This window comes from Pagrus pagrus, assembly GCF_965226575.1.
Source record: "Pagrus pagrus genome assembly, chromosome: 23".
NCBI lineage: Eukaryota > Metazoa > Chordata > Actinopteri > Spariformes > Sparidae > Pagrus > Pagrus pagrus.
In genome coordinates, this window is record NC_140205.1 from 2,507,453 (window position 1) to 2,520,328 (window position 12,876).

Consider the following 12,876-nt stretch of genomic DNA (forward strand, 5'->3'; position numbering starts at 1 on the left):
GTGTGTGTGTGTGTGTGTGTGTGTGTGTGTGTGTGTGTGTATGTGTGTGTGTGTGTGTGCATCCTGCTTGCCTGCCCTTGTTCTGCTCCCCTTGTAAGTGCAGCAGCACTAGAATAGTGATAGATGATAGATAATTCATGCCTGCCTTGAGTGCCAGAACACGCAAGTGCAAGTTGGGGGGAGTGCAAAAAAAAGCATGCCACTTTCTATGTGTGTGTGTGTGTGTGTGTGTGTGCGCGTGCGTGTGTGTGATAAATGGTTTACCTGCTTGTGAAGTCACTGAAGTCACTAGTTAACCTTAAATTCACAATAAGCTAACAGGGTGGGGCTTTGTGTGTAAACGCCCAAAAAAAAACAAACACTTGAACAGCACACTGAATGTGGCCTCCAACCGGGCTGGTAACTGATGTGTGTGTGGTGATAAACATGAGACATGGCGTGCTGATATGGTGTGTGTGTGTGTGTGTGTGTGTGTGTGTGTGCGCGCGCGTGTGTGTGTGTATGTGAAAGTGCCTTTTTTTTAATCCTTGTCTTTTTTGGGGAGTTGTGAATCCACTCACGCATGTCCTGAACGAAGAGCAGCAGCACTCTGAATGAAATAATCATAAAGTGTTTTAGTAGATTTACTGAATTATGAATTCTAGCGTTAACCCATTGTGACATTGCACTTTGATGTATAGGATCGTGTACTTGGCATGTAGCATCATAACATGTTGGTGCATTTTAACTCAAAAAGGTCCGGAGGTTTCTTTGAATGTGTTTCATAATAAAGGAAAATGGTTTTCGTCTGTTAGTGTTGCTGTATTTGAAAAACTGAGCTTCCTAAAGATGAGCTCATATAGCCAAATGGATTGTATCAATGTGTTGTATTTATATTATAAATAAATCGGAGAATAAATTAGCATCAAGTCATTAACTGATTGAACCTTTCTTTACATGAAATGTCGCTAAATGTTTTTGTTTGAACACTCAATAAACCTCCAGGTGTGTTCTGTAAAAACCACTGCTTTCTTTAACTTTGTGTTTTTTTAACTGGTTATCAAACAGTCTCAGCTTAATACTGATGCCAAACACACAAGACTAACAGTGAGAAGACTGTCAACAGTTGGATGAACCACGAAATGAAAACTGGAGTGCTGAGGATGAATTTCAGAAAGCTGCTCTGTAGTTCGGTGATACGACTCTAAAACAAAGTCATCGTTCGTCCACAGAGGTCGCTCGGTGGTAGCTTTAAAATGTCTGCCGCCCCGACACATACACCAAACTAACGCTAGTTGTTGATATGTTACGTCTGAAGAGGGGCCTCAACCTAAACGTCACGTGGAGGTAATAAAGGCTCAGGGGAGCGTTCTCTCGTGTGTGGACATTTTTGTAGTTTTTCTCAGAAAATACGTTTTAGTAAGTTGATACCAAGGTGATATAAAAAATGTTAGGTTTGTTTTTCCAGCTCTAAAAAAACACCCAGAATACAAGTGACACTAATTTTCATTATTGATGCATCAAGTCAATCGATTCTTTATTTGGTATTTTAATGTGTCAAAATGTAAAAACAAATGTCGACCTCAATCATCTGATACATTTTACATCTTCACCTTTCTTGTTTTGTCTGACGAACAGTCCGACAGTATTTATAACTACTTTAAAACACAGAAAAGCAGCAAACAGTTGGTTTGTTATTTTAATGATTTATTGATAAACAAAATTACAGCCAAACTCCGGGTTTTAGGTGCTGAAAGTTATATTAGTATTTGAGGTTTAAGAAATCTGAAAAATATATATACACAAAACATTTTTATAAAAGAATACACCAAACATTTTTGACTGAGAGCCCTTAACAAATTCTAGTTCTTTTATATATTACTATTATCAGCCAACAAATAAGCTTATCTGTTATAGGTTATGTCCACTGACCAATCAATTAATAAACAAATCATTCACTGGCAACGACATGAGGCTGGATGTGTAATCATCTCAAGGCTTTATTTAAATTGTAACAAGCACAGTCAGTATAAACTTAATTAAAAGTAAAAAGAAAGCATGTTAAAAGAGTAAATGATGCAAAATAATTAAAATCATCGATAAATCTCAAACAAACAAAGACTGCTGTCGTCCTGTTGTTGCCTTGGAATCAGAAAGTCAAATAAATTCACAGTCGTGCGTTTCTTTGGTCTGGAAAGTGTTTTAGCAAAATGAGATTCAGATCAACAAGAAGAACAGCTGATTGGACCACAGGAAACAGTTTCTAAATAAGATGCAGAATTTAAACATCTTCAAGTTTCATCATGATTTCCATCGTTGCCGGTTTGGTTTGTAGCTCAGCCCTTGGATCCGGGTTTGAGCGTGCTGAAGGGTTTGGAGTTTCTCAGCGATCCTGAGATCTCCTGCAGGAAGGCGGCGATGTGCAGATCCTTCTCCGACTTCCTGCCGTCAAAGATCACCACCATGGTGAAGTGAGGCTCGGGCCGCGTCAGGTAGTAGGTGCTCTGGACTTTATCGTCGTAGAAGTGCACCACCTTGTCCAGAGTGTTGAGCTCCGCGGCGCGGTCCCCCATCATCATGATGACGTTCGGCCAGTGTGTGAGCGGCCGCTCTCCTGACGGCAGGGACACCACGGCGGGGAACTGCTCCACGCCTTTAGGTGCCTCTCTGTAGGAGTGTGGGTGGTGGTAGCCGTGGCCCTGGAAGCTTTCTGAGCCGCGGTTGTCAAACACCAGAGACACATTGCTGGCGTCGTGCTTGCGGATGAAGGAGCTGATCTTGCCATGGTAGTCTGGCGTGGTGCGGGCAGTGAGAGCTCTCATGTCGGCCGGCGCCGTCTGCCGGCTCAGAGCTTCGTGGAAGTAGAAGCTGAACTTGGCGAGGAGCATCGCCTGGAAGCGCTGCAGCCACAGGTACAGGTGAGGAGGCTGCACGGCCTTCTGGGATTGACCTCCGAATAGATGCTTGCGGGTCTCTTTCTGCCGTTGGAACAGCAGACCCCAGGCGATGAGCTTGGAGTTGGCGCCGTGCAGGCTGAGCAGAGCGGGCAGGAAGCTCCACTCTGAGACCTGGGCCTGGCAGCGCAGTAACTGGGTCACCACGTCCACCTCCGTCTGGAAGCCCTCCTCCACACGGCCCAGGATGGGGTGGTGGAACCTGAGGGAGCGAGGAAGACCATGTTAGTACAGGAAGACACGCAAAAACGAATACAAAGACAGCAGCTGACCTAATTTTCTAGTGACCTGAAAGCAGCTGTCTCTTTGTCGTGATGAGAATACATCTGCAATTAAGTGTGAATCTCTCTCTCTCTCACACACTCACACACACACACACACACACACACTCTGTATTTTGGGTCCATATATTTCTGCAGACGAGAGCATCACCTTCACCCTTCAGTGCACGGTCACATCAGTGATGTGTGGTGCGTCAGACTGCGACCTGCTGCAGCTCAGTCAACAGCTCAGCCGTGCAGTTTGTGTTCCTGCTACAGTCGCAGCCCACATTTCCGCTGACACGTCTCCGGGGAAAAGTCGGAATCCTGCGTCTGCAGAAAGTTTTTTCCTCCAACCCCAATATGTCACTTTCTCCTTCACAAGCTTCTTTCTTTAATCTCACTAATTTCTTTGTGGTTTTTTTCAAGACTGAACCAGGTGTAAATGATGGAACAAGTGTTTTAAAAGACAATCAAAGAATAAACATAAAATGGCCCCGTACAGCTAGTCTGGTGTAATCTAAGTCTCTAGAAGCCAAGAGAAAAGATGTTATTTACACACTTTAAGAGATGAAATCTTCACCATAGCTGTAGAGACTTGGATTACACCAGACGAGCTGTATGGAGACATTTTATGTATATTTTGGTTGTTCTTTACATTTAAAAATAAATCCCCTGCTACCTCAGTTGTTCAGGAAAATGCTGCAATGCTGTTTTGCTGTGAAGCTCCAGAAATGTACAAATCTAAGTGCAAAACTTTTGGCTTGGGGCTGAGTAGAAAATGACTGAATTTTCACTTTTGGGTGACCTTTTCCTTTAAGCAAAGGTACTTAAATATGATCCTTAAATGTATCAAACACTCTTTAGGCTGGAACATGTCTTCTTTGATGGTGTATTATTTTAAGATCCAGTCCTAAAGATATTTTCAAACCTGTCACTGCAGTAAAGATGTGTGTCTCTGTAGCTTGAAACAAGGAAGAATGACGATTCTGCAATAAAATTCGTAAATTCAATCATTGAAAATACTTGAAACTGGGACAATATACTTGATTTTTTAACTTAAAAATATGACTTTAAAGAAAACAAATGTAACTTCCCAGAGAAAGATAGTTGATCATTGAGCCTTACCCACAAGGGGTCAAATACCGACTTCTTGACAACCTGTGGATGAGACTCAACAATCCCCAGTAAGTTACATTTTCTTGCTTGGAGGACATTATTATACACACTTGGTGCTGTATTTGTGCAGGACGGCCTCCAGCGTGGTCACCAGCTCCTCTGAGTTGATGCTCTTCTGGCTGCCCAGCGAGTGCATCTTCTCGTACAGGTCGGCCATCTCCATGCGGGCCTGTGTGAAGTGGCAGAGCTGCTCCGACAGGTGCGACAGCAGGTCCTCCAGGTAGGGAGCGGAGCCCGGCTGGCTGTGACGCCCCATCGTCACCACCTTCCTGAGCTCGTTGAACAGGGAGGTGTAGATGGTGCGGATGGAGTCTTTGCGGCTGAAGAAGGACTGACCGCCTGCAGAGAGAGGGAAAGAAAATATCATGCTTACAGTATCACAATGAGACGAAAATGGGTGACTTTTTCCTTTTTAGCATCCATGAGCTACAGCTCCATCTGCTGTTGGAAATGTTGCTGTCAACGTGCCTTAATCTCACGTTGTTATCACTGAAGATAGAAAGCATTGACCAGGGTTCAACTTTTATTATTTGCACAATAACACAAGTATTGTCACATTAAGTGGTAGATGATGAAATTACGTTTCAGACACATTTCAGGCTAAAATACAGTTTGATCTCTCATCTATTCGGGTTAACATTTTATTCTTGTGATACCAATTTAAAGCATTAACAAATCATTAATAAATCTATTAGTGACAGTTTACAGAGCCTCCACGAAGGCTGGCTTATCATAACGTGTGTAAAGCTTAATTTTAGTGTTTAAAAAATGGGATTTGATACGATTTTACTTTTGCTTTCTATTCATATTATGTTCCCTAGTCATGACGGGACATAACGCCAAGATGCAAACAAAGTCACACCACCAGACTTCCTCTAATTTACCCATTTTCTGTCCGAGGAATGTCATGTTGTGGTACGCCTTCTCCGCGGCGGCCAGGTGAGCCAGAGCGGCCAGCAGCGCGGCCCAGATGGCCCCGTGGCTCTTGCTGTTGTCCTTCTCCTTCTCCACGTAGTCCTTCGCCCGGTCGAAGGAAAACATGCCGAGCTGCGTGAAGAAGCTCTCCAGGATGGCCCGCTCCCTGGGAACGGGCCGCAGCTCCTCCACCTCTGTCATGGCTCAGAGATACTTCCCGCTGACTGCACCTGCTGCCTTCGCCTGCTAGCGGGCTAGCTAACAGCTAACCGTGCTAGCTAGCAATGAGACAGTCTGACGTCTCGGTAAGAAAATCTCATTCTACCAACCGAAACATGCAGTGTACTGACTTTAAAACACTTCGACGTTATTTCAAAACGTATCCATTTCGAGAGATGCCAGTAAATGCCTTTAATATGAGCTGAAAACGACCAAAATGTTTAAAAATGTGCCTGTTTCTACCTAACTACATAACCGACCGACGCCATTTTGGCTGTAACGGATGTAAACACTACGGAAAGTCAGGAGCACCAAAATACGTACGTTAGCTTCGCAGCTGCAGTCAAAGTTTCATCTTTAAAAGGGGTTAAATACATTTGTTTCATATAATTTTGGGATCTCCTGGCTTCTGGAGACGTGGATTTCGTCGGACAAGCTGTGTGGAGCAATTTAATTCTATTTATTTATTTATTTTCAGTTGTTTTTTGTTGTTTTAAAGTTCCCAGCTACTTGAAAAAGCTTAGTTCAAAACATATTCCTTTGTAGGGATTTCCAGTAAATGCCTTCAATATGAGCTAAAAACAACAATATATTTTTTTATAAATGCACCTGTATCTATCTAACTGTCTAACCAACCGACACCATTTTGGCTATAACAGACGTGAACACTACGGAAGGTCAAGAGAACCAAAATAACTACATTTAACTTTGCACCTACAGTCAGGTGACCAGATTTCTGAAATAAAATCCGGGGACATTTCCAGTTCAGAGGTCTAAATATCATTAAAATATTCAATGTTCTTATCGATGAAATAGACAAATAAAAAGTTAAAGTGACTTCGAGAAACTTTCAGTTCTTGTTGATTCTAGCGCCCCCTTTTGACAAAAGTGGTAACGACACCAGCGTCTGCTGTCCTAAAGATCTTTGCTAGCACATGCCGGTGGTTGTTTTGGAAGTGAGTGAGGGAGAAACCACAGGATGGATCGCGATGAGGTAATGTATCTATATGTGATGTATGTGATCAGACCTGAGCACAAGAATTAATAATAACTATTAAAATTAGCAGTATGTTCGCTGATGGTCTTGTTTGCTGTTACAGGTCGTTTATAATCATCAGAGGAATCACAACACTGTTTCATAAACACTTAGAAGTTCCTCATAGTCACACATACTAATATATTTTGATCGTAACTGATTGATAACTGCTGTAATAAAACTATGGTCCAGGTTTTACTTAAACTGGCCACTTAAAGTATAAAAAGTGAAAGTATTGATGTCAGTGTTTGTATATCTGATGTTTCTGGGTGTTAATGTGTCATTTTACTGCTGTAGATTTTTAAGGTTGTGCTCATTTCGACTACTTAAATACTGTTTGATAGTTTTATCTGCAGCAATGCATCGTTGTAGTGTGGCTGTCCTGTGAGAACCACGCATCTCTAAAATGTCAGAAAAACAGCCTGCTGTCACCTTGATAATCTAAATACACATTCACAAATTAATTGAGATTCAGCCTCCACACACATTTGTAAACAATATGTGAAAAATATATATGGTGTTCGTGGAAGGCCTCCTTGAACATTGGTGGTTTTCTGGGTTTGCCTGCTGACATTTCATGCAGCCCGTGAGGTTTTTTCTGCTCCAGAGGACGTTTCTGTGGAGTTATAGATTCCGGTTAGTAATCAACAGATAAACATTCAGATAAATCTGTCATGTGCTGGTGGGAATAAACACTGTCACATGATGATTATGTCAATAAGTCTTTGTAAGAGAGTGAATATAATCATTAATAGCATAATTGTGAATCTCTCAGCCTTGACCCTATAAAACTTAATCTATTGATTCGGTCGGTCTCTCATGTTTCTCAAAATTCCTAGAAACCTTTTGGATTCCCGTCATCTTCAGCTGTTCTGTGTTTAGTGCTGATCAACAAATGTTATCATACTGAGGCGCTGCGGTAAACTTGGCTAAAACAGGAGAAAAACTGGTAAATGTATCAAGTGAGAATATGTCATTAGGTGTTAGATGTCTGGTTTATGTCTGGTTAGGTTTCAAAATTATGTCAAATTATTTCAGCGGTAGAACACAGACTGTTCTTTGGCAATGTTTATAAATTAAATGTACGTTGACGACACCATTTTAAATGCAACAGCACCCTCGCAGAGCCACAAAATGGCTGTAGATAATCAGTTCTGTTCATTAAAATACATTTCTAAATTATTAATCAGTTATTAAAATTGTTGACAGCTAATTTTCTTGATTGATCACCTCTGCACCCAGAATTGGGAAGTAATAAAGTACAAATACTTAGTTAGTGTACTTTGTATCTGTACTTTACATCAGTATTTATTTTTCTGACATCTTGACTTCCCTCCCTACATCTGAACACAAATATCTGGACTTTCTCCTCCTCACATTTTCAAGCAGGCTCATTATTTTAGTTTGCGTTTTGCAGAGCAGTCAAAGTCTGCTCTGAAATCGTTGTCCTGCCGGTCAGAGCACTTTCCACCGTGTGCGAGCAGCAAACACTGAGGAGGATCCTTCAGGACCCCTCCCACGCTCTGTTCCCACCGCTTGAGTGGCTCCCCTCGGGACGCCGGCTCCGCTGCCCGGGCTGCAGAACACAGCGGAGGAGAGCAACCAGCGCTGTTCAGCTCCTAAAGTCCCATCAACCCCTGCCTCAATTTTATTATTGAAAATGATTAAAAAAAGTTACAAGTTACAAGTTATCGGATCTGATAATCAATCAACCTACAGTATACTGAAAACATATGTGTACACTAAATACTTTACTTTTACTTGAACTTTAGATTCTTAAGTACATTTAATATCAAATACTGTTGCACTTTTACTTAATGCTATTCATACGGCTGACATTCACTTTTATTTATGGAATATTTAACACGATACTTTTACTTTAACACAAGTGTGACTTAGTTTTGGGTACTTTTTACAACACTGGATTGAATTAGTTGCTTCCTCTATCGTTAAAGGAGCACTATGTAGTTTTGGTTTCTATTAATATTCATTAATATTTACAATATTAATGAGGTGATGATACATTTTTTCCATAACTGAATAAACAAGCTGTTCTCAGAGGAAAATAAGGTCCCAGAACACAGTCCAAAGCTAGGAAGGTGGCAGGGTCCGCCACATATAAACAAAATAAAAGTGTGAAATTGTGTTGTTTCTTAAACATCAGTTTGTTTATTCAGTTGATTCAATCGTGAAAACAAAAATAGTTTGTTTATGTAGTTTGTTTAGGCAGAAACAAAAAATCAAAATCAGATAGAAAATGTGAGCTTTTTTAAAAAATACCTACAAAACTAAGAGGATTTAACGGTGATTTTATAGGAAACATTCAACAAATACATTTCCAATGATTCCCTCTGATGTATGCATGCTATCATATCCCAATGTCTCTCTCTCCCTCCCTCTCTCTCTCTGTAGGGGTGGGTCTGTGCTCGTCTTTGAAACTGTCAACTGCTTTAAAATTAGCACAAATCTCACTTAGCCTCACTCTCCTCCGCTCCTCCCTGTCTGGTAGGTGATGTCGTCTCTTCCTCCCTCTCTCTCTATGCTGCATCTGAGTTTGTGTCTGTATTTATGTCTGTGTGTGCTCATGGATTGCAGTAATTTCAGTAAATGTCACATTTTGTTTTTTTAAATAGACTGCTGGTATTTTAACTTTTCTGCTCATGCTGTAATAGAACCATATTTTTTTTTATTTACCTTTGAGAAAAGTGCTGCAGATCAGGACAGAAATTATCTTCAGATTGATATCGAGAATTTTTACGTTGGACAGTTTGTGTAAATCTCAGTCAGTGTCTGTAAAAATAACATTATAATGTTAAAGTATATAAATTGGATCTATGTAGATTTGTTTGACAGGTTTGAAAAAGTCTGAATTAATATATAAAATAAATAAATGCCTGATTAACACATGCTTAATTGAGTTTGATCTAATGCTGAGATTGTGTCATTGAAAGACAACTAAGTCATTCAGGACTGAAACATGCGGTCTGAATTTGAATGGTGTTTTCTTTAATCACACATTGTGCATTTAATAACATTTCCAGACCAATTAGCGCTCTGATCGCGCCTTTAAATCCTCATCTGTGCCCAAACAAAACACAAAACACAAATCCGTGAAATCAGTTTTTCTCGTCTGTCTGGTTTAAGGCACCGAGTCATGATGGAGTTATAGAGCTGAACTTTAAAGGGAATAAAACACGGTGATGTCTGACACTTGTGCTGTGGACACACTTTAATTGTGGTCAAGTGTGTTTTTGCAGTCTGCAGTTCTCCACCGAGCAGTAGCCTCCAGGGGCTGTAAAATTAAGTCAACGCAAGATCCAGGTACCAAAAACTTGAGTTTCCAAAAGTGAGTCAAAACCCACAAAAGCCTGCGTTAAAATGCAAAAATTTACAGCAGAAATAAACATGTTAGCAGCCTGGGATGGAAGCAGTTCATGACAACTGTCCTGTTGGTGAATATTTGAAAGATTTTGACATGTTTAAATTAAATTGAGGCTTAATGTTATGCATGATTTTAGGCATCTGTGCACCGGTGCCTGAAAAGACTTAATAAGCTCAATTGTGAAAGAAGCAGCTGCAGAACGCTGGATACACTTTTTTTTGGCGTCACAAGCCCGGCAAAACGTTTCACTCATCAGAATTTGATCCATTTGGTCCGATTACATTTGGGAAAGTCTAGAAGAGACACAGCATTAAATTGTTTTATTCCCTTCAGGTAAGCCGCTAAACCCGCAGTCTCTTGTGCGTACGCTCTACGGGCCGCACAGTGTGGAAGTTATAGATTTAAACCAAACCTGGATCGAACGCCACCGCTCAGCCTTGCTCCCAATTTCAACCAGTGGCCACACGTGGCACTGCAGCTTAACATTACCCTGCAGTCCAAAAAGCATTTGTAAAACTGTTCACAGGACACCAAGAACTGCAAACAAGATCATTTATGACTCTTTCTATTATAAACCTTTGATCCATGGAGGATATTTATGTGTTCAACTTTCCTCAAGCGGAGAAAAGCGATTTAAAGATCTGGCAGGAAAGATATTACATGAGATTTATGATCCATATCTTGCAATTTAAAACGATTTTTCACACCAGGAAGTAGAACTGTTTGACTTGATGCGACACAAAGCAGCTTTTATAGGAATTAACAGGGCTCTGCCTCAATCGCTGTGTCCATATATCTGTTATTAGCTCCATGATGTCAGTAGAAAACACAGCTGAGGCTGATGGGATCGTCATTAGTTTTGTAGTCAACTATTGGACAAATTATATCTTTTCCAAAGATTAAAAGGCCAAGTCTGCGCCAGCCAGAGCTCCTCCCTCCCACAGAAATCACTGCTCCTGAAACGCCTCGTCAGTAGCCCCGCCTTTAAGTCCATGACTTTGTGACATCACACCACATCACCATGTCACACATTTGCATAATTTATGCCTTTTTGCACGTTAGTGAAAAACGTGAAGCTAACTGGAAACTGGAAACACGACAAAGCCGACAGGAGACGCGGTGAGCGATGTTGACTCGGGCGTGTGTGAGCTGACCAATCAGAGGCAACTTGGGTATTTGTGAGGGGCGGGGCTTAGAGAGACAGGAACTAAAACAGCGTTTCAGACAGAGGGGGAGTACAGAGCTGCATTGTGGTGTACACCTTACGGAGAACAACAGCTGTTATTTTCATTTCATGTCAGCAACACTGGACATTTTTAACATTGGAAAGTATTTAAATATGAACTTCATCTGCGTGACACACCGCTCTATCACCCATCTGTCTCAGTATGTTGCACAATAATGGAGCATAAGTTAAAGAAAGCGCACGGCTCTCACAAGTCTTGAGATGTTTCCAGTGGAGGACTTATGTCACTGAAGGAGCAGACTGCTCATGTGAAAGCTGTTTGAGACAGAGCTCTGATTGTGCTCCTCGGCTCCCACGAACAAAGATGTCACCCAGCATGTGATCACGAACTACAGGCAGCATCTTATGCGCAGCTTTACACTACATGGCATACATGAAGTATATGATGCTTGTGATATAGTTCCAGGAATCCTGAAAGAGTGGAACTCATTTTCCCTATAATCAATCTGAGCGGGTCATTCGTCAGACTTATAGTCATGACGGTACTGTGGTGTCTGGAGGTTATTGTCTCCTATATGACCCTGTGTCCTTTGGGAGTCTAGCAGGCAGTTTATATGTAAGAAGAAAGAGTTTGGAGACCCATTTTTCCTGCAGTGTTCACTACAAGCCAAAATAAGAGTGATGGAAACAGCGAAAATCTGATTCTTAGATTCTTATCACGCGACTGTAGGGGTGAAAAGAAAACACAAGAGAAAACAAGCAACCAGCTCGATGGATACAAGCCGAAAAAAAGCGACTTGGCTCCTCAAATAAATAAAATAAAGCCCAACAACAGGTGACCTAACCTACCACATTGTTCTGGCTGCAATCTAAGGGGACGAGGTTCAGACTGAGGGTCAGAGCCACCTGGGTGTCAGGTGTCATCCCCACCTCTCTTAAGCCTTCACAAAAGGGCGTCGTCACACCCTGATTGGCTGGGAGGGAAATGACCCAAGCTGCTTCCACTCCTCAATCAGGAGTCAGTCTCCACACCTGCACACAGGTGATCTGAATCACCTGCAATAAGACCAGAGGGATTTTTGAAAATCAGCCCAAAACAAAGAAAGATAGCAAGTCTCAAACAACTGGACTGCTACAGTGGCGTGACTCCGGCTCTCTCTAAGAGCTGCCACACGTTTCAAAACATTTCTGAGAGTTGTCTCTTCATTCAGATTCTTCAAAATGTATTTGATCTAAAAATGCATCATATCTTTACGAACACTCGTCAGATTTGTCATTAATCTTTTTGCTTTTTTAATGTTTTCTTTCCGTTTTGTATCATTATTTATTTGTACTATTGTCTTTAATTGTTAATTTGCATCTTGACTATATTTGCTCAGTTAATTTACATTTTTCTTGGAACTTGTACTCGTCATATTTGTATTCTGTACTAAGTTTAAAAAAATAAATAAATGTACTAAGTTTAAAAAATTTAATAAAATAAATGCACTCTTCTCTGGGTCAGTTGTGGGCAAATTCAATAAATACAGCAACATTGTGATTTCTTTTGTCAAACCTTGAAAATCTTTATTGTTTACAATTCCAATTACAAAAGCAAAAACAAAACAGAGTAAAAACAAAACAACAACAACAAATAATCACATTTTACAATGTTGTATCAGTGGTAATCATACAAAAGAAAAACAACATAATTTCATCATTCAAGTTCATATCATGTCATTTCACCCAGTTCATGATATGTCATTAATTAACTTTCAATTTAATTT

General features: G+C 40.8%; 1 protein-coding gene across 1 annotated transcript; it reads right to left on the reverse strand.

Moving 5' to 3' along the window:
- Positions 1-1,961: 1,961 nt before the first annotated feature.
- Positions 1,962-5,849, reverse strand: kics2 (KICSTOR subunit 2). The gene is made up of 3 exons (XM_084345661.1): positions 5,257-5,849; positions 4,423-4,711; positions 1,962-3,135 (listed from the first exon to the last, which is right to left on the reverse strand). The coding sequence occupies exons 1-3, from the start codon at positions 5,486-5,488 to the stop codon at positions 2,316-2,318; spliced, it is 1,341 nt and encodes a 446-aa protein (XP_084201787.1). The 5' UTR covers positions 5,489-5,849; the 3' UTR covers positions 1,962-2,315.
- Between the last annotated feature and the right edge of the window lie 7,027 nt (positions 5,850-12,876).

Coding starts and splice junctions, on each gene's coding strand:
- kics2 (XM_084345661.1), bottom strand. CDS start 5,488: ATGACAGAGGTGGAGGAGCTGCGGCCCGTTCCCAGGGAGCGGGCCATC. Junction 4,712..5,256: donor ATTCCTCGGACAGAAAATGG/GTAAATTAGAGG, acceptor CTCTCTCTGCAG/GCGGTCAGTCCTTCTTCAGC. Junction 3,136..4,422: donor CTGCACAAATACAGCACCAA/GTGTGTATAATA, acceptor TCGCTCCCTCAG/GTTCCACCACCCCATCCTGG.